The 27817-nt window shown below is 51.7% G+C and overlaps 14 protein-coding genes across 14 annotated transcripts; 8 read left to right on the top strand and 6 right to left on the bottom strand.

Moving 5' to 3' along the window:
- Positions 1-302: 302 nt before the first annotated feature.
- IAQ61_005603 (uncharacterized protein) lies at positions 303-1462 on the top strand (the record flags this gene model as incomplete). The annotated part of the gene is made up of 2 exons (XM_003839961.1): positions 303-357; positions 438-1462. The coding sequence occupies 2 exons, from the start codon at positions 303-305 to the stop codon at positions 1460-1462; spliced, it is 1080 nt and encodes a 359-aa protein (XP_003840009.1).
- An 85-nt stretch (positions 1463-1547) lies between these two features.
- IAQ61_005602 (uncharacterized protein) lies at positions 1548-2234 on the bottom strand (the record flags this gene model as incomplete). Its single annotated transcript, XM_003839962.1, has 1 exon — positions 1548-2234. The coding sequence occupies one exon, from the start codon at positions 2232-2234 to the stop codon at positions 1548-1550; it is 687 nt and encodes a 228-aa protein (XP_003840010.1).
- A 344-nt stretch (positions 2235-2578) lies between these two features.
- Positions 2579-3537, top strand: IAQ61_005601 (uncharacterized protein; the record flags this gene model as incomplete). The annotated part of the gene is made up of 3 exons (XM_003839963.2): positions 2579-2798; positions 2860-2962; positions 3015-3537. The coding sequence occupies 3 exons, from the start codon at positions 2579-2581 to the stop codon at positions 3535-3537; spliced, it is 846 nt and encodes a 281-aa protein (XP_003840011.2).
- Positions 3538-3919: 382 nt separating this feature from the next.
- Positions 3920-4345, bottom strand: IAQ61_005600 (uncharacterized protein; the record flags this gene model as incomplete). The annotated part of the gene is made up of 1 exon (XM_066096857.1): positions 3920-4345. One exon carries the CDS (start codon positions 4343-4345, stop codon positions 3920-3922), a length of 426 nt encoding a protein of 141 aa, XP_065953208.1.
- A 570-nt stretch (positions 4346-4915) lies between these two features.
- IAQ61_005599 (uncharacterized protein) lies at positions 4916-6751 on the top strand (the record flags this gene model as incomplete). The annotated part of the gene is made up of 1 exon (XM_003839965.1): positions 4916-6751. The coding sequence occupies one exon, from the start codon at positions 4916-4918 to the stop codon at positions 6749-6751; it is 1836 nt and encodes a 611-aa protein (XP_003840013.1).
- Positions 6752-7689: 938 nt separating this feature from the next.
- On the bottom strand, positions 7690-8888 carry IAQ61_005598 (uncharacterized protein; the record flags this gene model as incomplete). The annotated part of the gene is made up of 2 exons (XM_003839966.2): positions 7690-8461; positions 8696-8888. Coding segments are annotated over 2 exons (831 nt in total), but the record flags the coding sequence as incomplete, so codon positions are not given.
- Positions 8889-9272: 384 nt separating this feature from the next.
- On the top strand, positions 9273-11471 carry IAQ61_005597 (uncharacterized protein; the record flags this gene model as incomplete). Its single annotated transcript, XM_066096856.1, has 7 exons — positions 9273-9276; positions 9475-9531; positions 9598-9642; positions 9705-9713; positions 9829-9915; positions 9992-10276; positions 10327-11471. The coding sequence occupies 7 exons, from the start codon at positions 9273-9275 to the stop codon at positions 11469-11471; spliced, it is 1632 nt and encodes a 543-aa protein (XP_065953207.1).
- Positions 11472-12550: 1079 nt separating this feature from the next.
- Positions 12551-13762, top strand: IAQ61_005596 (uncharacterized protein; the record flags this gene model as incomplete). The annotated part of the gene is made up of 1 exon (XM_003839968.2): positions 12551-13762. One exon carries the CDS (start codon positions 12551-12553, stop codon positions 13760-13762), a length of 1212 nt encoding a protein of 403 aa, XP_003840016.2.
- Positions 13763-13889: 127 nt separating this feature from the next.
- Positions 13890-18479, bottom strand: IAQ61_005595 (uncharacterized protein; the record flags this gene model as incomplete). Its single annotated transcript, XM_003839969.2, has 2 exons — positions 17796-18479; positions 13890-17735 (listed from the first exon to the last, which is right to left on the bottom strand). Exons 1-2 carry the CDS (start codon positions 18108-18110, stop codon positions 13890-13892), a joined length of 4161 nt encoding a protein of 1386 aa, XP_003840017.2. The 5' UTR covers positions 18111-18479.
- An 83-nt stretch (positions 18480-18562) lies between these two features.
- On the top strand, positions 18563-19761 carry IAQ61_005594 (uncharacterized protein). The gene is made up of 3 exons (XM_003839970.2): positions 18563-18796; positions 18860-19076; positions 19154-19761. Exons 1-3 carry the CDS (start codon positions 18598-18600, stop codon positions 19725-19727), a joined length of 990 nt encoding a protein of 329 aa, XP_003840018.2. The 5' UTR covers positions 18563-18597; the 3' UTR covers positions 19728-19761.
- On the bottom strand, positions 19762-21327 carry IAQ61_005593 (uncharacterized protein). Its single transcript, XM_003839971.2, has 3 exons — positions 21100-21327; positions 20520-20956; positions 19762-20415 (listed from the first exon to the last, which is right to left on the bottom strand). The coding sequence occupies exons 1-3, from the start codon at positions 21169-21171 to the stop codon at positions 20106-20108; spliced, it is 819 nt and encodes a 272-aa protein (XP_003840019.1). The 5' UTR covers positions 21172-21327; the 3' UTR covers positions 19762-20105.
- Positions 21328-22310: 983 nt separating this feature from the next.
- Positions 22311-24065, top strand: IAQ61_005592 (uncharacterized protein; the record flags this gene model as incomplete). The annotated part of the gene is made up of 4 exons (XM_003839972.1): positions 22311-22466; positions 22517-22660; positions 22706-23051; positions 23134-24065. The coding sequence occupies 4 exons, from the start codon at positions 22311-22313 to the stop codon at positions 24063-24065; spliced, it is 1578 nt and encodes a 525-aa protein (XP_003840020.1).
- A 1102-nt stretch (positions 24066-25167) lies between these two features.
- Positions 25168-26785, top strand: IAQ61_005591 (uncharacterized protein; the record flags this gene model as incomplete). The annotated part of the gene is made up of 3 exons (XM_003839973.2): positions 25168-26082; positions 26145-26259; positions 26316-26785. Coding segments are annotated over 3 exons (1500 nt in total), but the record flags the coding sequence as incomplete, so codon positions are not given.
- Positions 26786-26963: 178 nt separating this feature from the next.
- Positions 26964-27476, bottom strand: IAQ61_005590 (uncharacterized protein; the record flags this gene model as incomplete). The annotated part of the gene is made up of 3 exons (XM_003839974.1): positions 26964-27114; positions 27171-27335; positions 27397-27476. 3 exons carry the CDS (start codon positions 27474-27476, stop codon positions 26964-26966), a joined length of 396 nt encoding a protein of 131 aa, XP_003840022.1.
- Between the last annotated feature and the right edge of the window lie 341 nt (positions 27477-27817).

The raw sequence follows: 27817 nt of genomic DNA, 5'->3' as shown, positions 1-27817 counted from the left end.
TCATTACATACACAGTACCTTACTAGCCTATCTAAGTACATTAGCCTCGGTGCCGCTCTCCACTTCACTGGCTGATCACACCGGCACCGCTTCCACCATCACTGCCACTACCACTACCACTTCCACTTCCACTACCACTACCACTACCTACTACAAGTGTTCCATTCGCGCCACATCCAGCACCATGGCCCATCTTAGCAACCCCTTCTTCTCCATCTCTATCGCTGCTACCATTCTTTCTACTCCTCCTACAATTAAATCTTCTCCGTCATCTTTCCTTGCCCTACCGGTAGTGCTTTGCCATGTCGGATGAGCACTTAAGCCGCATCGGTATTGCCTCGGCTGTCGTCAAAGCCCGTATGTTGTTGTTCTCCCCACCCCCTCGAGTCTCGACATAGGGTTGCACAGAGACTAACCTCCCCCATCCCATACACCAGTGGGCTCTTCTTCCAAACGGCTGATAACCTCGCCCTTCAAAGGTGCCAATGGCGCCAGCACATACTTTAAAGATGTCGCATTCGCAGCCCTTCGTACCTCGCTAGCCAACCTAGATCTAACAGCTGAACGCTTCCTCAACGGGACCACCACGCCCAACTACCTCAAGTATGCCAAAGACCACAACTTTCCTCCCGAGACCATCACCCTGCCTCTAGGCGAGCAGGCCCACTGGTTCGGCAGCAAGACGGCGACCAAAGTCCTCGTCTACTTCCATGGCGGTGGCTATGTCTTGCCCTGTGGTGCCGGACACATGGCCTGGCTCGACGATTTGCGCAAGGCAATGGGACCCGACGTATCAGCCCTCTTGCTTGCCTACGACCTTGCACCAGAACACACGTATCCCACACAACTGCGACAGGCTACCGAGCTCCTGCGCCATTTGATCCAGGTCCAAGGACGGAACCCATCTGATCTGGTACTCGGCGGGGACTCGGCGGGCGCCAATCTGCTGCTTGGTCTACTTTCACACCTTGCACACCCCCACCCACAGGTCGAGTCTCTGCTGCTTCCTGGCAAGTTTCGCGGAGCCCTACTCATCTCGCCCTGGTGCTCCCTGACCAACACGCACACGCCTGCTTTCATTGCCAACGCTGAGCGCGACATGTTCGATGCCCGTGCGCTAGCTCGCTGGGCTGCTGCTTTTCTCGCCTCCGATTCGGCCTTTGCCGGTGATTTCTACAATGAGCCCGTCCTCGCGGCGCCCGAGTGGTGGGAGCCGGTGGCTGATCTTGTCGACGAGGTCTTGATATGGGCTGGTGACAACGAGATCCTGAAGGATGGCATCGAGGCTTTTGCCGCCAAATTCACCGAAGGCTTTCGGGCAAAAGGCGGACGCGTGGACACTGTCGTCACTCCAAGGGCATGCCACGAGGAGATGATTGTAGAGCGCATTCTGGGATACAAGGGCGACTCTGGAACGGGCAGTCAAGCCGTGGTGGAATCATGGGTTAAGTCGAAGCTGTGAGGTTGGCTAACCAGGCCATGTCTGTAGTCAACTGGTGGCAGCAACAGCAGCAGGAGTTGTCGTCGTCATAAACATGACGGCTGCGTTAAAAGAACTGAAACCCATTCCACCATATGTAGCCCAACACAGCGACCACGTTCATGGCCGCACATGGGAGACTCATCTCCACCACACTCCACACCCAAAGTGTACCTACAGGAGGCGCTGCCTTCATAACATAAAAGTAGCCATGCTTGTTGGCAGAGTAGACCAGGTAGCAACCAGATACTACCGAGCCTGCCAAGAAGGATAGATCCCGTAGTATAGGGAATCGATACGAGAAACTGACGTGTGTGAGGTAGACAAGCAGCATAAACACGGGCGTCGCGGCGGCGGCTCGTCGTATAATCTCTGCCCATAGTATATCTTCCCGGTATTGACTGTAGACTATGACATCGAGTGTGAGGTGCAGTGCTGCCATGCTCGTGCAGTAAAGGAGTGCGTCTCCCAGGGGCCCAACTGCCGCATCATCCGTGCTACCGGCAGAAGAAGCCATGGTATTTCCAAGACCCCAGCGTCCTGCCTTTTCCCTGTCCAGCTCCCGCTGTCTTTCCTCTGCTAGCTGGAATAATGTTTTGCCCTTGGGGCCAGAGACGTCGGGGTGCTTGAGAATCATTTCCACGCCGTCTTCATCGATTTGGCTCGTGGAATGCAAGCCATTGTCGACAGATTGGGATGTCGAGGAAGAAGCATTGGCATTGGCGCGTCGTTGTTTGCGATTACCAGCAATCATTGTGATGGTGGTGGTGGTGGTGGTGGTGGTGTTGTTATTATTAACGAGGGAAGGAAGAAGGGTGGATGCATCCATCAGGCAGGGTCTAGGACTCTGGGACTAGCTCCTCCCCGCTTACATAACGCTTGACTAACTAGAGGAAAGTACCCCCAACCTCCCAACCATCACCGCACCTACGTATGCATGTACTGTACTCTATACTCTATCTAGGTACTGCTGCGAGGAGAACATTCTCTGCATCAATCCCCTCCCTCGTCCACAAATACAAGACGTGACAAATGATTAGGTAGACGGTCCTCGACAAGCAGCAGCAGCCAGGTGTCTCTGCAAGATAGCCCAACGAGATGAATTGGCTTGTCTGGGCTTCCTTGCCCGTTGCTCTGTTAGGCTTTTGGATGTATACCAGTATCTTGGTCTCATCCTCCTTCCCCACACTTCGCAACAAGCGTATTCTGCTGCTGATTGCGCACCCGGATGATGAAGCCATGTTCTTTGCGCCGACCTTGCTCGCTTTGACGCAGCCAGAGCTTGCCAATCACATCAAGATACTCTGCCTCAGTAGTGGTATGTGGATCAGCACTACAAGGAGAGCACCATGCCGCTAACACCATAATTCACGCGCCAGGCGATGCAGATGGCCTCGGCGAGATTCGCAAAAAGGAGCTGGTTAAAAGCGGCCTTCGACTAGGCATCGCCAGCAAAGACGACATCCTCGTCATCGAAGACCAGTATACCGTCCCCGGGTCTACTTGCCTTCCTTATTCAGCTAACACGAACCAGCAACTTCCCCGACTCTATGACGGTGACCTGGCACCCCAGGCTAATCTCCAACCTCCTCACTACCGCCTTTGCCCCTAACATGTCCTCCATCTCAGCCAAAGATGCCCCACAGACTACAATTGACACAATCATCACCTTCGATACCCACGGCATCTCCTCTCACCCTAACCACAGATCCCTACACGATGGCGCACACACATTTCTCAAAGCTCTCATGCATCGACATAGTGCATGGGAATGTCCTATCAGACTGTATACCCTCACTACAACATCTATATTCAGGAAATATTCAGGTATACTAGATGCGCCGACAACGATTTGGGGGGCTACTCTCGCCCAAAAGGATGTCGGAGAGTTCCCAAGCCCCTTGTTATTTGTGAGCAGTCCAAAGGGTTATCGGACAGCGCAAAGCGCCATGACCACGGCGCACCAGAGTCAGATGAGGTGGTTCCGATGGGGGTGGATAGGGGCGGCGAGGTATATGGTTATCAATGACTTGAAGATCGAGAAGAGGCGATCGTAACGCAGAAAAAGTCGCCATTGGTTTGGGTACTGAATACGGACTATGGAAAGGATACTGCAGTATGGACAATCAACATCGGTGAGCGGTTGAGATGCAGATTGGGCACATTCAACGCACAAAACTGAGCTCTGATGCCCATCACCTACACTTCACGCTTTCCTCTCTCCACCACAGCGCGAAATACTGTTAAGTCGCAGACTACATAGTCATTTTCTCAAGGGGCTACTGATAAAGTTGCCATATTCAAATACGACTCACACCATTCCGCCATTATATAGCGGGTCACTTCCTACGTGTATCGCCAGTAATCTCACGAGATATCTACTTTTTCTCCTTTGGTTCCCCAACACGTCAACCAATGCTCCAGCCACCCTTGCTACGTCTACCAGTCGAACTTAGATGCGAAGTTCTGAACCTGCTCTAACTCCATGTCAGAGTCAACGCAGCCCTCATGAACTGCCACTTCCGATTCAATACGAGGCCGCCATCGCATACTGAACCACTGGAACACGACAATGGCCAACGGGCCAGACACCGACAGCTTCTCACATGCAAAGGTTGTGTTCAGCCTCGTGTTTTTGCAGACTTTGCCGACGGTATGAGAAAGAACAAGCGATGTCGTGGCGGTGCAGAAACCCACACGAGATTCTGTATCAGATGCGGAGTAGATAAAGGATGGTACGCCCCAGGAACGCGACTCACCGCTGGGATTGTTCCCCACGTGGTCTGCCGGATATGTAGGAAGTTCTCTAAGACCGATCACAAGTCGAACTGCCTCATATGTTGTGCGAGACCACGTCGGAGCCATCCGTGGTTCCTCGACCCACCGTGTCACGTTGCGGAAGGAGACTACATATTGGACTACAATATGGAAATGCGACCACCACGGATACTATTTACCAGATTTTTACTGACTTGACATTTGATCATCACAACGCTCGCGATTATCACCGAAGTCGCCAAGTAGCGGCTAATCTCTCTTGCAGAAGCCCATGGCGCCATCATTCATGTGCTACAATCAAGAATCGTGATGATGGTAGTAGCTCTTGCCTTAGTGAAGTCTTGTCGTCGAACACTCTGTCTTGCATCGTTGTTTGCAACATTTCCCCACCTTTGTGCCTGAAGCCTATCATCATTTCACAATCGGCTATTCGAATTAGGTTTCCTCGTCATCACTTTTGTCCCTATTCACACGTACAGTTCACATAGGATATATATCATAAGACTATTCACGGATCTATTAGCTATGACCTCTGTCACAGCCAGATAATAGAGCATTTGCATTGTCGGAAGCCTTCCACTGCACCCCTAATCCTTCATTGCAATTTTGGTATCTTCTCAACACTCATCTCCGCTTTCTCGTTACTCTCTACTGTCAATGACTAGCCAAAGTAAACGCAGACAGTGGAAGTCCACCCAAGATGCGCATAGTGCTTCGTCTCATCCCCCGCAGAACATACGACAACGGATATCATCAGGATTCTCCATCATAAAGCGAGTCATTACCCCAGGCAAACTCCGGACTAGGAATCCTTCAGTAAACCGCTCCCAAACTGCACTTGCTCTCATCGAGCCACTTGGTGCACATCATCACGGTGTCGCTTCTCATATTCCATCTGCTCGAAATTCACGAGCCGCTCCTGAACTGCCTTTCATTCATCTTATTTCCGATCCGGGCCCCGAAGAGCCTTATTCCTATGATTGGAATCACTATTGTCCCTTTCCCAGATTCCAAGAGCCAACGTGTCATTTCCGTGACCTGGGGCATTTGACTGGCACCAGGACTACGATATTGACTTGGACCAGAAGCAGACCGTGCAGTGAGTGTGGATCTCAAAGCGCAAATTCGCAACTGGAACAAGGAAGAAACGGGCAAGCAAACGAGACGAGGAAGAGGTCTGGATTGGGACAGAAAATTATATCAACACGCCCTATTGGCACAGCGGTGACGACAGACAGTAGAGTGGTGGGTAGTTCTGCTAGCCAAGTTGGAGAGATAGCAGAGTCACGTCAGACGCAAACGCAGACACCGAACCAGCTTTCCTCACCCGTGGGCTCTCATCAATCCACTACGCGCGGCACGATTCTGGCACAGCACATCAGCCATTACCGTTCTAAATCTCCAGCACTACACCACCTGCCCCTGTCCCATTCCAGCGACTATCCTTACGTACACAAACACGAAGTCTTCCAACATCTCGAGGCCCTGCGCGCAGGCTCGCATAGTCCGCCAAGACGTAGCCCTGATGCAGGGGGTCGTACGCCCAGACATACGGATAGGCAAATCGAGGACTCGATCGATTTTACGGAGACTGTATCTTATAGCCAGAAGAGAAGCAGGTGGAGAACAGAGGGAATTGAGAGACCGCGATCTAGAGGGAGAGGCAGAATGATGGACACTATCTTAATGATCGCAAACTATAACAGTGATATTGGAACGCGCACTGGGTATCAAAACCACCATGATGGGCGCGTGTTTGCAGTGGAGGAAGATGGACCGGAGATTGGGCAGACTAACCACTCCTTACGATCTGGTAGAACGGGTACAATAGACAGAACTGATCCGCAGGATGGCCAGATTGTTGAGGAAATGCGCGTTGAGCCGAAGGGCGGTTCAGAGAGCGAAGAGTTGAGACTGAGAGGAGGTGATGATGTTGAGCAGGAAGAAAAAATCTGCGGCTTCAGTTCGTGCCAATGGCTTTTACTTGGGCTGTGTGCCCAATCATCGAGAATAGCAGGCTTAGAAGAGCTACCGCCAGCTCGCGTCGTCTCACCTAGTCGCCTGTCTCGCAGACGTCACGAAGGTCCCCGAACCGCGCATATACCAGTGAATATCCTGCAAGGCCGTCGCACACAACCTCCAGGCCACGATATTATCCCTTGGCCTTTTCCCGGACTCAGAGGAGGCGCCGGTTCACGTTCATCCACGTTTTCGAGCACAGACAGGCTACCACCAACGTTGTTCTGGCTCTCGGGCGGCAAAGGCAGACCGATGACTGTGGCGGGATGGAGACGGTTGAGGTCGAAGAAGAGAATGGGTGGCTTGGTAGGTATGGCTGTATTCGGTAGAAGGGCCGGGGTGGAGTACAGTGGGAGGAAGGGTGGCGATGAGAGCGGAGTAAGCGTTGTCGATGAGTCCGTGAAGATGGCGTCATTAGAGGCAGAAGGCCAGGGTGTAGGTGCAAATGGGGGGAATAGGGAAGGGGATGTTTAGTCAACTATAGACAATGTAGTTAATAAATATAGTAGAGCAGAAAGAAAGACTCTGTTCACGGACAAAGTGAAGCAGAATTAAATCTCGTTACAAGTGGAGAGTCATGTATAAAAAAAGAGGCTTATATTTATCCACCTACTGCAAATTTAAATTAGAACCTCACTATCTATACAAGTGCTTAATAAAAAATAAAGGGACTGGCCGTGACACAAGACCTATTGCACCGATAAGTGGTTTAATTCCTCCAAAAATAACGAAGCGCAGTAGAATCTGCAAAAAAGCACCCACCGATCTCGAGGGGAGAGGGGGTGGGCGACCTGTAACCCGGCGATACCATTAATAATTACTCATTAATGGGAGACAGGTTTTGGTTGGGAATCGAACTGACGCCCTAGGAGATGATCGGTCTGGAAGGTCATAGCACTCCTACAGATATCGTAACAGATGCTAGTCCTTAACCTCTCGGCCAAATGCTAGAGCGTGAGTTGATGGATAGATGGGAAATTTCTCGTTATAAATACGTGAGTAGATAGGTGCTGTGGTGTATGGCTGTAGGCCGTAGCTGTGGGCATAAGACATGTTTGCGTGGTCGTGGTTGGAGCGTTTGCAACCCGGCGCGCTGTTGCCTGAGCGTTTGCGGTGGCACGATGAGCAGGCTCTGAACAATCCTCCGATGCTCATGGTGATGAAATACGATGAAATTGCTTGACTTGCCGTTATTAGATCCAGTGCTACTTGCAATATGTCAGTCGAGATCTCAGCAAACCAGAACCTGGAATGTGGAATCAATCGACGAACAAAGGACGTGAGAGGCATGGAAGAGACGCGGACACTGAGAGGCTATATTAGCTGACTAGCAGTAAGAAATAGGAATCAGCCTCATTGATAACATGGGACCCAGAGGTCAGGCAGACGTCACGGCAGGAGATGGACCGGGCTTGATGATAACAGTTTATTCCCGAAATGCGAAGTGAAGCTTAGAAGGAATGCAAAGGAGAGCACGACATTATAAAAATAACCTTACATAAATCCTCCATCTTAGAGCCTGTAAGTATTCAATCAAGGTTGCCATTCATTGACCAGGTTTGGTTGGTGCCGGTGAAGCTTTCTGAGTTCCCTGATCCCTCGACTCGGCAGCTTTTTTGCGCAACTCGGCAATTTTATCGTCAATCAGAGCTATTTCGGCCTCCACATGAAGGACCTTCTCTTGCATCATCTTCTCGTACTCTTCATCATTCAGAACACTCATAGGACTCCACTTGCTCTTTGCGAATCGATACATCAGCGACTCCCCTGGCTCCTCCTCGCCCCTGGCCTTGCGTTCGATTGCAGCCGTGTTCCTGGCGTCAAAGTAATTGTAGCCACGCTGACCCAAGTATCCGAACAGACCCCAAAAAATCGTACCTGGGATCACATTGGCGGGGATTCGGAAGACAAATCCAAGGCTGAAACCAGTCAAGGCACCGGCCATGGTCGAGGCTTGTAACTTTTCGTTCATGGTGGGCTCCAGATCACAGCGAACCTTCAGTGGTGAACCTCGAGTTGCGTACCACCAATTCTGTAGGCCGTCCGAATTCAAGATAGCGGTTCGCAGCCCCCAGAATGTCGTGCCCAGGGTGAAACATTGCACGCCCGAGATTAGAGAGAAGAGTACGGGAGTTTCGGTGCGAAGCGTGCCATAGACAGCGCCAGAAGTGAGGCCGAAAACACCTGACCGGGGGTTAGGCAAGTTCACAACGGTATTGGTGTGTGGTCTACAAGAGCAATTCGAGAGGCACCTTGGTCTCACTCTTTGGGTGACAACAAAGGCAAGGAGATGTGAGAATGAATGATGCAAAGACGAGAGACGGAAATTTACCATAGTGATGACGGGAGTGACCACAAGAAGCAGGGGTGAGTGGGTAAGTAGGTAGGTGGGTAATGGAGATTTCCAGCAAAACGTACCCGTGAAAGGACCAACATAAAGGGCACGACGAGCTACATCAAGGGGATGAGTGAGGTCGTCGGGAGAGTGTTGCTGCGATGTCATGACTCCAGCATTGTGTCGTCGTCGTCGTCGTCGTCGTTGTCCTGGTGTTGTCGCAGGTGCAGGTGAATGGGCGGATGAGTGAATGTGTGTCGTTGGGCTGGGTTCTTTGGTTTTCGAGCGATGACATAAGCGAGGAGGGTCCAACGCACAACTAAGCTTTGAGATTTTGGTACGGGAAAGCGGACTTTGACGCACCAAAAGAAGAGTTTGGCCTATCGCCTTTTGCCTTTTCCTTTTCCTCTCTTTCTCTCTCTCTCTCTCTCTCTCTCTTTCTCACTCTCCTCCCTCCACCCACGGAGCGCAGACGACCGACCCGCCTCCCCCTCCCCCCCCCCACAAAACAAAGACAACCTTACTACTTACTTACTACTCCTACTCCTACTACCACTACACCACCCCAACAACATCAACAACAAATAACAACAACCACCACCAACATCAACCGCCAACGCGCAGGATCCCACTCTGCGCGCTGACTGCAAAACCGCAATCATGGGTAGGGCTGCCCTCGACTCTTGTTTCTTCTTGTGTGTGCGCACACTGGCAGGCCTCGCCCCCGCCTGCCTGCCCGCACACCCGCCTCTTTTTGCTTTTTTCTCTTTTTTTTCCCTTCTTCTTCCTGCTGCCCCCACCACGCAGTGCGACGGTCGTGAGGATTACAAAGGATTATAATGGCTGACAGTGAGACTCGCAGCGCCCAAGAAGAAGGAACAGCAGAAGATGTCCCTGGGAGATTTCCTGGGAGACCAATGTACGCCTGCCCCTCCCCCACACGCGTTCCCTCTGCGAGCGGAGACAGACAACTAACCCACTGCAGCGCTGGGATCATGGGCCGATGAAATGGAGGACGCACCAATGCCTGGTATGTCGCCTGCTGTCTGCGACACTCTGGCCCCTTCTTCTTTTACTGACGCCGCCCTGCAGGTGCAGCCGGTACGCATATACCTACCCCGCCAACAACACTGGTGGCCATGCGCATAGACGCCGCCATAGGCAGTTGTCATGTACTACCATGTACTTGTCTAGCTATTTACTCACTCATCTCCAGGGGCCGGTGCTCGCGCTGGCTACGGCGGCGACAGACCTTCGTATAGCTCAGGTGGCGGCTTCGGCGCTGACCGCGGCGCCAGCTTTGGTACGATCCTCTCTGCTCCACCCTTACCATGGCTCCTGTGCCGGCCCACATCGCCTGCTAACCATGACTCTGGCAGCCGACCGTGGATTTGCTGTCCGCGAGGAGCTCCCGCTTCCCTCGAAGCCTCCGTACACAGCCCATTTGGGCAATCTGTCCTTCGATGCCACCGAGGGCGATGTCAACGACTTCTTCAGTGGCTGCGAAGTCACCAACGTGCGCATCGTTGAGGACAAACTGGACCGCAAGCCCAAGGGCTTCGGCTACGTCGAGTTTGGCAGCGTCGAGGGGCTGAAAAAGGCACTCGATTTGTCAGGCAGCCAATTCCAGGGCCGCAATGTTCGCGTCAGTGTTGCTGAGCCCCGTATGTGCCGCCGCTGCGTTTGACTCGTTCACTAGCTGACACTGCCACAGCCAAAGACCGTGTAGAGGCCAGGGAAATTACCGACTGGACGCGCAAGGGACCCCTCCCCGATTTGCCGGGCCAGCGTCGACCATCTGAACGTGGCGGCTTTGGCTCTGGCCGCGACCGTGGCTTCGAAGGCGGCTCCGATGCTGGGAGTGAGCGCGGTGAGCGCAGGCGCCCTCCTCCCTTTGGCGGCGATGGCAAGGAGCGGGACTTTAGCAACTGGGAGCGAAAGGGACCTCTCTCGCCCAGCGCGCCTGCACCAGCTCTCTCGAGAGATGGAGGTCGGCCAAGAAATTTCGAGGGAGGAGCAGCCCGTCCTGAGCGCAGGCAATCACCTGCTTGGGGTGAGGGTCAAGGAGACGCAGGATCCAGGGGGCCACGTCGCGAGTTCCAGCCCAGCGAGAGGCCACAACACGATAGGCAGCCCACCGCGCCAGAGCTTGACAACCAATGGCGTACCAAGATGCGCCCTGACGCGCCGTCTCCCACCGCAACACCAGACGTCAGCACACCCTCATCTCCCGCACCACAACCCGTCGCACCAGCTGGCCGTCCCAGGTTGAACCTGGCGAAGCGAACAGTCTCCGAGGCACAGCCCGCCCAGGACACGACTCCATCAGACAAACCCAACCCATTCGGCGCTGCTCGTCCCATTGACACCGCTACCCGCGAAAAGGAGATTGAGGAGAAGAGGCAGCTTGCTCTCCGTCAGAAGAAGGAGGCTGACGAAAAGGCTCGTGAGGAAAAAAGGGCCAAGGATGCGGCTGAAAAGGCTGCTTCAAAAGCCACCGCTCCCGCAACAACCAGCGCCGAGAAGAAAGAAGACGGCAGCGAAGAGAAGCCTCGCGCAAATTTCGAGATTCTCCAACGAGCTGACGACGAGGGCAACTCTGCAGGCCAAGATGAGGATGCCCAAGGCAAAATCGTCGACGACAAGGCCGTCAAGCCGCAGGAAGTTGTGCGTGATCCAGCGAAAGCAGACGGTTCGTGGAGGCGAAAGTCAAACACCCCCGTCGCACCTGCTGGTACCACCACTGAATCCCTTGACGACGATGGCTGGAGTACCGTTACCAAGTCCGTGAAGAGCGCGAAGAGCAACAATCGCCGTGGCGGTGGTGGTGGCGCTCCAACTCGTGCTATCGCGTCTTAGGTGGACGTTACCAACGGCTAGGCCTGGCTTTGAGGGCCTCCAGCTCGTTTTGTTTCTGGGTAACGCAGCGTCGCGCGCATTTCACGGCGTGTTGGCGTCCTTGTTCCGGGCTTTCTTGTTTGTGTCTTTCATATACACAAGCAGCTGCTTCCCAGTTTGCATCGAGTATTACCGCACCATGGCTTTACTTTGTGCTTCTTCAGATGTCACGATGATCATGTGAGTTGTTTCACGATTAGATGCATCACGAGCTTTCCTTATACCTGAATACACACTTGTATCCTGACGCTCCTCGTCTTATAAAAGTATTGGTCCCTGCTGCACTTTTAAAAAATGGACCATGCCCTCTTCTCGAATATCTCCACTCGGACAATTTCAGTTCATCTGAAGCCTGGTCGAACCACATCTGCTTGTATAAATCTTTGTGATGGGTGTCACGTCCAAAATTAGACTATGAATTCCCTGGCGTTGTTTGTGTGAAGACTAGATAGTTTTCGTAGGCTACTATGTTCACTTGCTACACTTGGCATGATCTTTTACGATAGAGCTCTTGCTTCTTAATCTTCTCACTCCTAAGAAGTCGAGGATATGCACACACCCCCTGTAGGTAGGCCAGGATGCTTTCAGACACTTTTGGGAAGCGTTGACGTTGACGCTGATCGCTTAGATGACCAGGATTTAGACCGCATTATCCTTGCCCCCATATGCGCCACTTACCGGTATACGTCAGTTGTCTTACGTCAATTGTGTCTAGGTTCTGTCCCACGCTGGTATCCTGTTCTAGAGAAGAACATTTGTGCGGTCTTCACGTTGTGCTCTCGTAGTAGTCAGAGCATGAGATCATCTATATAAATTGTTGTCGTCTACATATATTGAGCTAGATCTCCGTTCCAGCTTGGCGCACAACGAAGGTCCCGCATAATCACAATCAAAGCATATCCAAAGCTAACCCGATGTATTTGGGTCACCCTGCTATTTACCTCCACATGAACTCGCTCTAGGGCTCATGACTACCAATCCAAAACCAGCTCCCAACAGCAAATCCGATCAAGTCAAATACTACGACCTTCTACGGCAGAATGGAACAGGAGAGAGTAGGGCGAGCAGCAGATGCAAATGGAAAAAAATCCTCAGTCATCGAGACAACCACGACTGTGAAGTCCAGTACCCCCATGCCTACGAAACCCACCTCTGAATTGCAATCACCCGCAGTTGCGAAACCTCGACGCAAACCGCGAAAGCTGAACAAAGACAACCCCCCTTCTATTCCCGCATTAGAAGGTGAGAGTATACCAGCCGCTATCATCAAAAAAACTCAAGACCCTACGGCGGAACTCGACGCCCTCAAGTCTCGGGTTCGAGGCCTCGAAGCCAAAGTCGAAGCCCTTTATGAAAGCAAGACTAGGAATGAACCTTCGCGATCTCCCCGCCGTCGTGGCAAGGGTAGGAAAACCTCGTCGTCAACTCAAGTTTCTACACTGAATAGGCTTCCCAACACGAATAGAGCAAAGGATGAAAATCACACTTGTGAAGCCCATGAGGAAGAAGAAGATGAGGAAGAAGAAGACATAGAAGAACTCGTACGTCTAGAAGGAGAATTGGAAGTGGCACGTCAAGATTTGGACTCCTATCCTAATCGCCCAAGCACCTATTACACTGAATTACGGGAATCTGATGAAAACGTAGAGGAGATCCCTAGGAACCGTGGTGGTAGTGCTGCTGCTCCTACTGCTGCTGTAAGAAAGCCAAGCCAGGGAGACAGACAAGTCACACTTTCAGGCAGCTACCGTATCCCCATCCCAACCAACGTCTCGCTTGAAGACGTCAAGAAAATAAAGGGTGGCGTGGCTGCCGTGCAGAACGTTGCGAGGACATTGTTGGAACAGAGGAGGGCAGCTGTCGCGGCGGCGAGGGCAGAGCAGAACCAAAACCATGGTGTTGCCAGCACTGATATCGCACAACAGTCTGTCTCATCGACATCTGCCCGACCTGTTAAAACCAAGGCTACAGGTGCGCCGTCAGCAACGAGTGTAACGCTGGAGGAGGCAGGAGACAGACAGAGTTGGGGTGATTGGATCGGCGGGTATAGTCTTGCTATTACAAGGGCGGTGAAGAATATTGAGCATGAGGCTGCCATGGAGAGTCACAAAGATTGGAGTGTGGGGACCGCGAGAAGTACACAATTAGGCAGGACAGTAGACCAAACACCGGTCGTTAAGCAGAATTCCGGGAAAAGGTCGCCTGCAAAGGCGAAGCTTAGTAGTGAGCAGGTTCACAATCTCATGAGCTAGAGGGGAGAGGATTTCTGCCCTGAAGAAGGGCATCGTTTCTCTATTTCTTGTGTGAAGCTAGCTGTAGAGAATGGCAGGGTATGATAACACAAGTATTTGACGATCTATGACCAGAAATAGGAAGAGTCTACGCATCAAGTCCATCCCTTTCAACTAACCTCCTCACAACATCGACCACTTCTCTCTCTTGCACACTCATACCTTTCCCGGGCTCTTTGACCATGCCGTCCAACACTCTATCCAACATGCCCCTTAGCCTGCTGACTAGAACCCCAATCCTCGCCCACCCCCTTAGCCTGATCCACTCGTCAACAATCAATCCGCGCCCCAAAGTATCGACCTGTATCTGACCCCCAAACATGAGCAGACTATACGCATTAAAAGGCGTAATGTCCCGTATGAAGACTTTGGACGTCATCATCTTGTTGAAATAAGCGATGAACGTAGCGGTAGACGAGAAGGTTTGTGAGGAAAAAAGCGTAGACGATGGATGCACAAAGACACGCCCATTTTCCTGGTTGAAGTATTTGATCATCCTGGCTTCAGGATCCAGCTCGACAGCTCCAGCGATACCCGCGGCGAATCTTTTGTCAGGGAGCTGGATGCGTGCAATTTGCGGGTTGAATGATCCAGCAATGAGCGCGCGGAGAAGGGCATCATTGGCGTTGTGCTTGTTGTACATGCCGTGTGAGGATGTGTCGTTCGAGTGGTAATTACTGTGAATGAAAGAGATCTCTTTGAGCGTGGAGAGATACTGCGATCGGTTCGACGCGATGTCGAACATGGTGTTCGGATTGATTCTGTTGTCCTGACACCAGGCGCGAATATCGCGTGCAGACACCCCTTTGCTGCGGAGTGCAGACCACTGTTCATACGCACGTAGGTCGACGAGCAGATCCCCTTGACCATTTGAAAAGGAGGCACGAAGCCGATCAAACTCATCGCGGGTTCCTTGGTCTCTTTCTCGAGGCGATATGAACGGACTGCGCGCGGTCAAGACGGAGGCGATGGTGAGTGAAGCTTCCAGGCAACCAAATGTCGCGCCATACACTAGGAGTTTACTGAGTCGTAAGTCTGCGGGAATCATCGACATGTGTCGACCAAGCGCCGTCAGCTCACTATCAGTAATCACGCCCATTTGAGAGAGTTGCTTGATCGCACCCTCGACTGCCGTGCTTTCAGGTGGCGTGAGCGCTGATGCTAGAAAAGCGGAGACGTCTTGGATGCCCATGGCTTTGATATTCAGACACATTTGTTCGAGTGGCACTCGTCTAATCTCCGGCTCAGGTCGCTCCATCATTTTTTCTTCAGCAGTCCGAGTGTAGAGCTTATAGCAATCACCTGGCCGTACACGGCCTGCACGGCCTCTGCGTTGTTTACAAGCTGCTCTAGACGCCCACGTCTCAGCTAGCCGGACGACGTTGAGTTGAGCGTCGTAGCTCGTTTCCTTGACGCGACCGGTGTCGATGACTGCAACGACATCCTCAATTGTGATTGAAGTCTCCGCGACATTGGTTGCTGCAATGACCTTTCGCTTTCCGTGAGGCGGTGGAGGGAACACACGCTTCTGGTCTATGGGTAGAAGCGACGCATGCAGCGGCAAAGCATATATGTTAGGGAACTGATCTAGTGCTCTGATTGTGCGATCAATTTCCATTGTACCAGGAAGGAAGATGAGAATAGCACCATCTTTGGACCCGAGCTGCCGATCGATGTGACGGACAGTCTCTGCAATCAGATCATAGTTTATGCCAAACCCAATACTTCGGAGACTAGAGGACATGGTCTTTTCCGTTGTATCGTGATCATCATCCCCAATGCCGTTGCCTCTGAAGCCAGTAAAGTGCACAACGTCATCGATGTAATAGTCCGTTACAGGGTGGGTTCGACCTTCAATCTCAACACGACCAACCGGTCCCACGTCTCTGAAGTATGTTTCAAACACCTCGGCATCAAGAGTGGCACTCATGAGAATGACCTTCAAATCCTTGCGCCGCCGGAGAACCTGGCGCAATAACACAAGAGCGAAGTCGGTATCCAGACCACGTTCATGGACTTCGTCAACTACGACGTGACTGACATCGGCAAGTGAGGCGACCACGTCATCCTCATTTCCACCAGAGGTTTGGAGTCGACGCAATAGGACACCAGTTGTCACGAAGGTGATTTTTGTGGTGCCAGGCTTCTGTTTTGATTCTCCACGAATGATGTACCCGATCTCGTCTCCCACTTGCGAGCAACGCTCATCCGCAACTCGATCGGCAAGACCCAAGGCAGATATGCGCCGGGGTTGAGTACAGATAATATTTGCAACCGCACCAAGTTGCCGCTCTATCAAGTCGTCTAGGATAAACTGGACGGACTGTGTTGACTTGCCCGAGCCTGTCTCACCGGATATAATTGTAACCTGGCAGTCATTCACAGTTCGAACTATATTCTCTCTTAGTCTCCAGGCCGGAAGATTCTTTCTTACGTTTAACATCTTTTGAAGTGCAGGGAGACTCTGCTTTGCCTGCCAATCCGAGAATACTTTTTGATTCGAGGGCGTGGCAGCCGTCCAATCAATAGGTTTTCGTGCTCTGGGTTTCCCTTTTGGCCTGTGACTTTGCTGTTCTGCCGAGTGATCCGCGGCGGAAAGGCCAGCCGAGACATCAGACAACCTACCCGGGTTTTTGAAGATTTCACCTGCGTTCTGTTGTAACCAATCCACAATGTCATATACCATTGGCATTCCGATGTAATTAGCCTGGGCATGCAGAAGTGCTTGTCGAATTATACTTAACCTGATGTAAGCGGGGATCGTAGCTTCGAAAGTGATGAGAGGTACAACAGCCGGGTAGGCTCCGAAGGGTTTCGAGACCTGCAATATGAGGCGCTTCCCTTGCTGCTTGACGTCGAGCTCGATGCGGCAGGTTGTGGCCGATAATCGAGAAAATAAAGTGTCATAGATCGCTTCAAGTGAAGACATCTCGACATCCCACTGATCATCCTCTGCGTCCTCTTCAGCACCTTCTGCGAGGCCAGAATTAGCCAGCTCTTGCGCAATGATCTCATCGTCATCATCGGGCCGCAGAAGGCGAGCTTGGAGGAAGGCGGCGGCTTTTCGTTCGTCGCCGTTGTGCCTGTCGTAAGCCTCCTCACACAGGTCAACGGAGTATCCTGCTGCAGCAAGACGGTTCACAGCACCCTCACGTTTGAGATTAGAACTAGCCATACTGATACCAGCAACATAGCCATCGGGTAAACTCCAGGGTGGCAAGTCGTCCTCTGGAACGTGGATGAGTAGCCAGTCGATGATCTCCTGACGATCCTTGCAAATGTTGGCGGCTTCTTCGACATGGCTTTGACGAAACCCGAGATCAGTGATTTCTTTCACGAGGCACCTCTTGGTATTTGGATCGATTTGAATCGCGTTAGGATTCCATATGGCGTCGCGCCGAATGAGCCGTTCAGCCTCTTTGCGTGTCTTTTTGCTAAGCTCAATCTTGGGCACCCGCTCCCATCCCTTCGTCACGTTCCTGCCGGACGAGGAGGCCTTGGCATTCGGCATAGCTGCGCCGGGTTGCAGATTATGTGCCTTCTGCGATTCCTCGTGTTGCTTTGCTCTCTTGTCGCGTGCCTTGACTGCTGCTTCCCTGGCCTTCTCGCGCTCAGCGAAGCCGAAGAAGGGGTCTGCTTCGTACATCCACCCTTTGCCGTCCTGCTCGTCTTGCTTTTTGAGGTCTGCGAATTCTCTCTTCCACAAGTCTCGGTAGGTAGGCGGAAGGGTCATGTGTAGATTCTTTGCGCTGGCAACGCGGAAAAGGGTGTATGCGGCGGCGAAGTTTCGGGCTTCCACCGCAGTGGGTTGATGAGCCTGTTCCTCGAGCTCGGGCGGAATCTTTATAGCAGGTAGCGTCGTCGTCTCTCGAGTCTTTTGGTTCAGCTTGGAGATGACGACGGCATAGGCAAAATGTCGGTCTCCATCCTTGCGCTATGGCTTGTCAGAGGCGACCCCGGGGAAAATGCTCGCGCACCAGTGCAAGTAACTCACAATACGGTAGTCTGGCTTATTCCAGTGTTGTTTTTGAAAGTGTTCCTGCAGTAAGTTGACTGGCAGCTTCCCCGTCCATGAAGCGCCACCAATCAGGGTCCTGGTGTCTGGCTTCTTTGGTGCGTCTTCGCCTTCTCCAGCGGCAGCTTTGCCCTTTGCTTTGCCCTCGCCGTGGGCGGCCTCGCTCGTGGTTGAGGTTTCCGCTCTTTTCTTTTTTGGCTTTCCGTCGCCAAAGACGATGAAGCTAGTATCCTCTTCCGGTGCGACCGTCTTCTTTGTGGGCTTGCCTCGGGGTCCGTGGGCATTTTTTGGCATCGTGGGTTATATACAAGATTGTGGAGAGGTCAAGCGCCCGAGCCTCTATGAATCACCACCATATGGTAGGTACAGTACCGGTACGGTAAGGAACGTTGACTCAAGTACGCTTGTACCTATGTCAAGAAGGGGATGGATGGCCGGTGCTTGCTTGTGAGAACGACACGTGCATGCAACAGTAGTGCTTTGGCCACAAGGTTGGACTGCGTCGCCGGCAGTTGGATCTGTTGTGTGCCGCAATATTGAAAGTGAGGCGTGAGGCATCCATTGCGAAAAGTCAATCCGATGAAAGTGTTGTCTCTTGGAATCCCGAAATTCCGACAAAGTATGGCTTGGCGTTGCGGGATTCCTCGGGCTCTGGTTGGCCCAATGCGCTCAGTCGGGTTATGTAGTATGTGCGTAGTGGAACTCTATCCTGGCTTGTCTCCCGCCCGCTACTATACATGCATGTCATTGCTTCTCATAAAACTTCACTTGCAAAACGCATATGCTCAGAGTCGCTTCTAGACTCATCAGATGGTCTGGAAACAGCAAGGCCTTGTACGGAACCAAGGCAAAGTTCAATTCCAGAATGTCTTCACAAGCCCATCAGACAGTCCCAGAGCACGATCATCAAGATGCAATGACTGTTGAGGAACTTGCGAGCAACAAAAGTAGTGCCTCGTCTTCAAGACAGCCCAATGCATGTATGTCACATACTCTGTCCAGCACATTTCGAAGAACAGTAGGAGCTCAATCTGACATCACAGTCACAGAATTGATGGCAGGATCAAAGAAAACAAAACCCTCAGCCACCTCTACTACACCCACTAAACCTTGGGAGAGGGCGAAAAAGACTGTAGGCAGACTGGACCCACGCAACGGACTAGGAGTCTACATTGATCATCCAGAATCGAATCCAGAGGGTAGAGTCATTGAATACGACGACGAGTTCGTGGTGATCAATGACAAGTTTCCGAAAGCAAGGTAATGAATGAATCCACAGGGCCCACGTCCATGTCCCTCAAGCTGCAGGACCGACTGACTGATGATTCCATTTGTAGTGTGCACCTTCTCCTCATCCCTCGAAAACCAAAATACTACAATGCGCATCCGCTGCATATTCTATCTACGGACGCAAACTTCCGCCGTCAGGTAGAGGAACGCGTTGCGCGGCTAGAACAGCTCGCTGCATCAGAGCTCCGCCGACAATATGGACACTGTAGCAAGTCAGACAGCGTGTATCAAGTGGCCTTGGAAAAACTGATGAGCTCCCCAAACCCTCCGCCATCGACAGAAGAACGGGATGCGCTGCTTCCGCCTGGTCGCAACTGGCAATCCGACATCGTCAGTGGAGTACATACGCACCCTTCGATGAACCATCTACACATTCACATCATCAGCAGAGACATGCATTCACCTTGGCTCAAACATAAGAAGCATTACCTGAGCTTCAACTCCTCTTTCTTGGTCCAGATCAAGGAGTTTCCCTTGCCAGAAGGAAGTGAGCGCTTCCATCCGGGCAATTGGCCGAGTTGGAACATGAAATGTTGGCGATGTGGGGAAGACTTCAGAAACAAGTTTACAGCACTCAAAGTACATCTCGATGACGAATTCGAGGATTGGAGGAAAGCGTGAGACTTGACCAACCCATGTTAGGTTCAGCAAGCATTTGACGGACCACATGGTTATATCTTCTTGAATTATTTTGCTAGCCCTATCCGTGGCTGCACAACTTTTGCTCACTACCATGAAAATCTATATAGTAAATCCAACGGTAGTAACGTATTGAAATGGATCTTTGCCGTGGAAGGTCCCAAATGGATCTTTGCCGTGGAATCACTCTCTCAATGCTGCCGTGGCATCTAGTCACCACCACACCTCATAGCCTGAAAGATGATCCTCAACCCAGTGACGATGGCTCCCATGTCGACAACCCCGCAATTACGTCATGGTGTACAAATTAATAATACAGGATCCGAATTCTCGCCTCTGACACACACATGATGTGAGTACCTAGGCCTTTGGCTTCGTCTTGGGGGTTCCACTACGAACGCGCTTGGCCTCAGGGCGCTGTAGATGCGAGGCGGGGATCCAGCTCTCGTCGTAGGCCTTGGCACCAGAGGTAACAGCGGGGCCATCAGCACCCACGACCGCAATCTGGTCAGCAGGGTCGACCTTGATGGTACCGGCTGAGGACCTCTTTGCGCGCTCGCCACCCTTGCCACGACCCTTCTTCTGAGGGAAGAAAGTGGAGATCCAGGTGTTGTAAACGAAGTAGGCGGTACCAGCGAAGGCGCCGAGAAGCACGAGGTACAGGAAGAGACTGGGGCTATTAGTACGTGCAACTCGGTGGATACGAACCGCGCAAGCGGAGACGGAAGGAGGGCTAGGCGTCGAAGGGAAAAAGGTACGTGGCCGAAGACTTACATCTGTGGGTCAAAGAGGCTCGTGGGTGCTTCCACCACAGTGACAGTCTCGTTGTAGGCGGGAACGGTGTACAGGGCGTTCTTGCTGTCGCTTAGCACCGCAATGAGCTGCAGACGCAGATCCTGGGGGTGCAGCTCGGTGCTGAACGTATAGGGGACTGTCTCTTCGGCGCCAGCGGGGATCGAGATGGAGTACTTTTGCGTCGTGAGGTTGCGCACGATCTGCGATTGTCCACCGACCTCCTGGATCAGTGAGCCGCCCACGATGGTCACGCCAATGGGCATGGGCTCCTTGTTGCTAATCGACAGCCGCGCCTCAGTGGCATGGCCATTGATGAGCTTGACGCCAAAAATCTCCGACTGGGGGAACGAAACCGAGATGGCCACATTGAGATTGGGCGTTTGCGGCTCCTCGTTAAGCTCAGCGACGGGCTCGACCTGAAGCGCTTTGTTGTTAGCGAAGTGTTGGCGATTGCCCCCCCCCTCTTCCCCTCTCTTCCCCGCGTCCGCCCTTCCCGAAGGTGAACTCGCGGGGAAGGTGTGCCGTTTGCATGTACGATGGGATATCAGTAGAGCCGTACCTTTTCGGCCCCAAGGACGGTGAGGGCGCGCAGAGAGAGCAGCAACAGGGCGGAGATGGACAGGGCGACCATGATGAAAGGCGGCGACGTGCGAAGGGGGGGGATGGAAACAGGAAGGACCAGGTAGAAAGATGGGAAAGTGCGAACGTGGGAACGTGGCAACGGCGGGAAATAGCAGTTAATGTTGCAACGAACAACGAACGTGACTTCCTCTGACGTCTGGGCGCAGCTTCCTGCAGTGCAGTCGAGTGGACCAAGCTCCAGTGCATCCCTTGTTATCCTAGTTTCCTTGGCGGGAAGCGGCAACCGGCTTCTGCCCAGGTGTGATCTGTCTGCTTTGGGTAGGGAGCAGGGACGTATTGTACTACTACTCATGCGCTCGGGTAGTTTGAGTATCATGTGATTTGCCACTGCTCCATCCCGGCTATTTTCATGGCACAAGACAAGTAACGTGATCCTCAAACTAGCCGAGATAACTAGTACACAGTATGTACTGTGTTATGTCATCACCCACCAATCAGCAAACCCTTATCCTCTCTCTCCTCCTTCTTCACCCACTCACCCATCCATCCATCCATCCATCCATCCATCCACCCACTGCGCGTGCAAAGACAAGAGACAATAGGCAGCCTATGGAGGTGGGTATACAGTCATATCCCGCGACATGAGCACTCACCACTCACCGCGGCAGTTGCACTCTTTGATTCTATCGCCGCTGTTTGCTCCCATTTCCCATTGCAGAAAACCATCTTCACCACCCTGCTGTTGAGCGCTCGCCCAACGGCAGCCTGCAGAGCATTTCATTTGGCTCTCTCTTTCTGCCTTTCTCTCTCCCTCGCTCATGATGAAACCACATTCAATAGACAAGCCACCAATCTGCTTCTCACTGCTACTCCCAGCAGTGTGGTACTAACAACAATATGAAAAAAAAAGTCAACTATGAGCTCACCTTCACCTACTGTTGCCTAGCTCGTGGAAGTAGTCTCGATAGCTCTTGCCTATTTTTTCCTCCTCGTCCACGTCTTCGTCAACAGCCTCCTACCTTCCTTCCATTTCTCTTCAGCCACACATCTCTGCCACCCATCCTCATTACACCAAGCTGCCCTGACACTGCCTACGCCGTGAACGTGTCAGTGCTGGGAGCGTTTCCATCTCAGTAGCTTTTTTTTCGTATCTTCACATCTGAGCGCTTCACCGTCGTTTACACAGACATGCCATCGCCGCCATACCTGAATGGTCTTGGCCAGAGTCAACCGACTTCACCTGCAACCCCAGTATCTGTCGCTGGAGATTCTGAGCTCGCATGTCTTAGCAAGCGCTGCGAGCAGTTCATGGTCTTCGACCAGGAAAAGGCGAAATTTATAAATGTATACACGTCGAGCGCCTAAACCATCACTTTTGGCTAATGCCCTTGCAGGAGCTGATGACGCGCTACGAGTACCTTCACCAGCAGCATCAGGTCATGATCTCAGAGCGCAACCGAGAGCGCGACTGGGCCGTCCAATGGCAAAAGGAGAAACTGCGATACGAGAAGTGGATCAAGAGCATGCAACGAGCCATGGTAGGTCCCTTTCTTCTCTCTGTCTGACGTCCACTGACCCAACAGGCTGATAACCCGTTTGTCATGATCCTCATTGACGGAGACGGCATGATCTTCCGCGACGAACTCCTTCACCAAGGCGAACTGGGTGGTCGTCGGGCTGCATTTGAGTTGTATGCTGCTGTCCAAGCTTATATCGAGAGCGAGACCAGCGACATACCAGTGTCCGCACGCATCGTTTGCCGCATCTACGCTAATGTCCGGGGACTGAGTGATGTACTTGTGCGGACAGGTGCTGTCCAAGAAATGGGCCAATTCGATGAGTTTGTACGTGGCTTCACCCGAAGCAAGACACTCTTCGACTTTGTGGACGTTGGACCTGGTAAAGATCGTGCAGACGAAAAGATCGTAGGTGAGGACTGCTTTCTTCGCCTTTCAACACCACTCCAACACCACGAGGTCGTTTCATGTAGCTAATAATGTCATATATGAAGAATCCTTTAAGCTCTTCTCCCAGGATTACCACTGCCGCCGCATACTTTTTGGATGCTCACACGATAACGGCTACGCGCGAGCCTTGGAAGAGTCGTCTGACAAGGCTGAGCTGTTGAGCAAGGTAGTCCTCCTCGAAGGTGTGCCCTTCGAGAAGGAGTTACTCTCACTCCCTTACAGCACCAAGAAGTTTCCTAATCTGTTCCGCGACGCCAAGATTGTCCTTCAAGATCCCACTGTACCAAGCAAAGCCATCGACTACTCATCTCCAAGTACCCCGATTCTCAACATGCTATCGGGCGTTTCCACTCGATTGCCACCGCCAGGTCGACCCACTCAGCTACTGGACAGTCCCATGCTCGGTCAGGCCGTGCTATCCGCTCTCCCAAGAACGCCTTGGACCTCTACAGTAAATTCGGATCCGTTCCCGGCGCTCAAGCCTCAAAACACTGTGCCGAACAGTTGGGCGGCCAAAGCTGCTGCCCCAGCACCCCCGGTTCCCGCCTCTCCTGTATATCTGCCTACGAACCGCGAGGAAGTCATTGCGCGCAATCGTTCCGGTCAGCGTATTGATCCTCCATGCAAACATTATGATAAGACCGAAGTGGATCGTGTCAAGAAGTTGAAGTTGTGTAATGTCCACTTTCTGCGAAAAGAATGCCCCTATAATGGGGACTGTACACATTTTCACGCCTTCACGCCCTCGAATGACGAGATTCGTACACTCCGCCTGGTTGCACGTATGGCTCCATGCCAAAACGGTAGCGGTTGCCAAGATGTCAAATGTATTTATGGTCATCGCTGCCCTGCGCCTCTTCAACGCAACAGGCGTAACACAGATGTCAAGCCTTGCATCTTTGCAGAGACATGTAAATTCCCAATCGAGCTTCACGAAATCGACACAAATGTAGTAAAGACCCTTGTGGTTCGTTAGGGGGTCAATTTGCGACAGACATGGCAAAAGGAAAACATGTCATCGACACAAGAGACAGAGGTACTTGACCGTATGGATCATAGTGGATATACCCTTGGTGATTTTGCGACGTCTACAATGTGTAGTCAACCCAGGACATATTTCACTTGATCACATCATCATTTCGCCACTCGTGTTCGTATTCAAAGCACATGTCTCTAGAAGTGCCCAGATGTATTTCACTAAAGCGGACCGATCTCATATGTTTTCTTTTCGCGAGACCTCATGTCAGCAGCTATTTTGGATCAAGTAGTGTGACTGGAGCGCGATGTGGAGGAAGCAAATCGTCCTGCAGTTGTGAGCAGATGCGCTGGCTCATTGCCAACTAAGCTACAGCAAGATTGAATATATCATGAAGTATATGTCTTGACTGTTTGCTGTTTTCTGGAACCGAAAGAGGAAAGTCTCGACAAGCGTCCCCGTTGGTCTACCGACGGTACCGTAACGGTACTTCGTCGGTCTGTTCCAGGCGCGCTTACCTCAGGAATCAGGATGCGTATACATGTACACCTTATTGTCCCAATTACAATTTGCGCACTTGAATACCATTTGCACGAGTCGAGTGAAAGTGGGAGGAGACACGTAGTGAACTAGTAAGATATCCAAATCGGGTGCGAGAGATGTTGATTGGTGGGTAATTTTACTGGATTGGTGCTCAAGGTTTGAGGTTAGTGATGTCCCAAGTTTATCAGGGCATTGGCATGTCTGCCAGCGATCTACTGTGTATGTTTCATATGGTCAATGTAGAAATGATTTATTGGGTATACATACAGAAGACAAAAGGTTCATATCAGAGCATCAAGCTTTTCTTTTATGATGGAAAAGGATGCAAGGGCAGCTTGGTGCGCCGCTCAACCGAGCCACCGCTGTTTCTGGCACGGTACGGTAGCAGTCAAGGTCCTTGAGTTTTTTTTTACCATACCTAAGTAAGCACAAGCACACACATCTACCGTTCCGTTTCAGCCGACATATTAACAGCCATCCTCATGATTGAAACTATATTATCCGTGACTTGACCCGTGACTCGTACAAAACTGTCGACAATGCCAAGCTCGTACCAGCCTCCAAGGTTACCTACTTCAACAGGGATCCGTTCCTTCAAATTGGCAGGGCGAAACGTGGCTCCACGCGACTGACTCAAGCAAGTCAAGATACTATAGTAGATGATGTTCCACCTCAAATCAGTTACGATTCTTCCTCGTCACTCGGGCATAGAGATCTGGTAGTCGAAATAGTTGGCGTCATGTTTGTGATTGCGCATTCTCGGTGGTGGCAACCTTGTGCTGCAATCGCGATCCTCGTCTCGCAAACTGCAGCCGAACTCTTCTACACAGCAACTAGTCCTGCGATTCAAGACGGCCTCTTGAACAGGCCTCCGTCCATCTGCTCCATCGCACAAGACGGCTATACCACCAACACTTTTCCATGGACCCATCACCCGACTTGTGTCGATCTTACACTTCACGATCTTCACGACCCGGACGTTGAGTTTCGTCGAACCTTTTGCGCATACACTAACCGTGACTACAATGACAATCGCGGTATAAGTCTTGTAGTTCCTCCAGAAGTTGCAGCGACGTTCACAAATGAGGCCTACAGTCTAGCACTCGGTGGCTTGGATGGTCAGATTGGCGAAGAGCTGGGCATGTGGGAAGTGAGGGAAACGGAAGACAGGGGAAAGGGCTTGTTCGCGAAGAAAGATGTAGCTGCTGTTTTCGCCGGAGAGAGCTTGATTGTACAGACGCCCGTCTTGTTGGTCTCCAAGGAATTACTTACGACGGACATGGCGTCCGAGCTGGAGAGGGTGTTGAAGGCCGCTGTAGAGCAATTGCCGAGTGCTACCCAGGAACAAATCAGAGCACTGGATTCTTCGAATGCCGCCGTCCCGATTAATGTGGTACGCGAAACTGGTATACGGATCAATTGGCCGTGGGCGGACGAGGTTCCCAAACTTCTCGCTGTCATTCCAGAGGCTGCTGTAAGTTTCCCGACTTGGGACATTTTGACGCGACTAGAGGAATTATATCTGACTAAACGCAGCGTATCAATCATGCATGCCGCCCGAATGCCGGCTGGCGATTCAATGACTACACAATGTCTGTCGAAATCTTTGCACTGAAGGACATCAAACCGGGCGAGGAGATCACTGTGAGCTGTAAGCGGAGATTGCGTGCAAAACTTAAGAGTGCACCCCACTAACCTCGTAACAAGATGGCTTCGAAACTCGATCCTCCGCAAGGCGTATGAAATCCATCGAAGCGAATCTGGGCTTCACGTGCCGCTGCTCACTGTGCAGCGCTGATCAAGATGTCATTGAAGCCTCCAACGATCGTCTCAGTGAAATCAAAGCGCTGAAGTCTGTCCTACCTACTGATGAAAAAGAATCCCACGAAATCGCGAGGCTTTTGCCATTTCTTATTTCTCAACTCGAGAAAGAGGATCTACAAATGGATTTGCCAAAATATGAAGAAATCTTGGCGTACACGTGGTCTAGCTTCGGTATGGAAGACCGAGCCAAGTACTGGGCTGGCAGGGCAAGAAAGCATTGGGCAGTCATTGCGGGGAAAGATAGTTGGCAGCAGAAGAGATGTGCTGATCTCGAGGACGATGTCAGGGCACATCCTACTTGGATGACGTGGCAAGGGGATCCATGGGTAGATGTAGGCGAGGGACAATCATAGGGTGAATAGGAGGGGAGCTTCCCACAATCATAGTCACGACCAACACTACTATAGTGCACCTGGGAAGGAAAAGGTGAGGCTGATTGATGAGCGGTTTGAATCCAAGCATCATGCCTTGTGTCTTTTGGGCGTAAAAGAGACGACAGGCCTGAGTTTATGCCTAGCCAAAACAAACGAATTACATATTGGCACTGCCAGGTTTTAAAATACTGAGCCAATCTGGCTCTTCCTGCTCAAAGGACTTGAACGTGGGCGGGGGTAATCTATCGAAAAGCCCTCCTTTGAGGTACACTGTTGGATTGTCTCCACCTGGTACCGACATGACAGGTCTAATTCTGTGTCAGTGTGAAGGGCAACATGATTTTGGGTTTGGAAGGGGGCTCACGATCCGCAATTACTACAGAACCGACGGGTGATGGTATTCCCGCTCACCGTATCCGCATCTGTGTAATCCTTGAGGCTATTCTTCTTATCTTCAATCTTTACATCTTTACCATCGATGATGAAAATGATTGATCCAGCGCAAGACCCAGCCCGACGACAGTTGGCGCTGGACCACAACGTCAGCTTCCGCAGAACTTGGGCTCGCTGTCATCTAGTAGGAGCCTCACCAGTAGCATATAGCCGACTGTTCAGGAATTGCGGGAATGGAAATGTTGATGCTCCCACAGTTGCAGCGCCCTGTGGCCATTGTTCAAGAGGGGGTTTTCAATAGACTTGAAATGATCAGAATCAGAACGAGGGCAAAAAGCAATTTGTTAACTTTGAGGTATGTGCGTGATTAGGAGTTTCAAAGTGTGAATCAACGTAAAAAAACGGACTTGGATATTGCGTCACTGATAATGTGGAGAAATTGAGGAGCCAGTTCCGTGTGCCTCGGTACCGGTAGTGTACAGTGCATGGCCTAAGGGTGTGCACTCTACTAAGTTAGGCTATGGGATGTTAGACTACGATACATTCCGAAATCTTGTTAGTGAGGGCATAGAAGAAAGCGAGTTGAGATGAAGACTACTGCTTGGGTTTCGAAGTAGA

Source organism: Plenodomus lingam, assembly GCF_022343315.1.
Source record: "Plenodomus lingam strain CAN1 chromosome Unknown contig_22, whole genome shotgun sequence".
In the NCBI taxonomy this organism is placed as follows: Eukaryota; Fungi; Ascomycota; class Dothideomycetes; order Pleosporales; family Leptosphaeriaceae; genus Plenodomus; species Plenodomus lingam.
This window is presented reverse-complemented; position numbering and strand designations above follow the sequence as displayed.

Excerpts from the sequence above, each read along its gene's own strand:
- IAQ61_005593 (XM_003839971.2), bottom strand. The coding sequence starts at position 21,171 with ATGGTCGCCCTGTCCATCTCCGCCCTGTTGCTGCTCTCTCTGCGCGCC. Across the intron at positions 20,957-21,099 it reads CCGTCCTTGGGGCCGAAAAG|GTCGAGCCCGTCGCTGAGCT; the intron begins GTACGGCTCTAC and ends AAAGCGCTTCAG. Across the intron at positions 20,416-20,519 it reads AGCCTCTTTGACCCACAGAT|TCTCTTCCTGTACCTCGTGC; the intron begins GTAAGTCTTCGG and ends TAATAGCCCCAG.
- IAQ61_005594 (XM_003839970.2), top strand. The coding sequence starts at position 18,598 with ATGCTCAGAGTCGCTTCTAGACTCATCAGATGGTCTGGAAACAGCAAG. Across the intron at positions 18,797-18,859 it reads TTCAAGACAGCCCAATGCAT|TCACAGAATTGATGGCAGGA; the intron begins GTATGTCACATA and ends CTGACATCACAG. Across the intron at positions 19,077-19,153 it reads GACAAGTTTCCGAAAGCAAG|TGTGCACCTTCTCCTCATCC; the intron begins GTAATGAATGAA and ends TTCCATTTGTAG.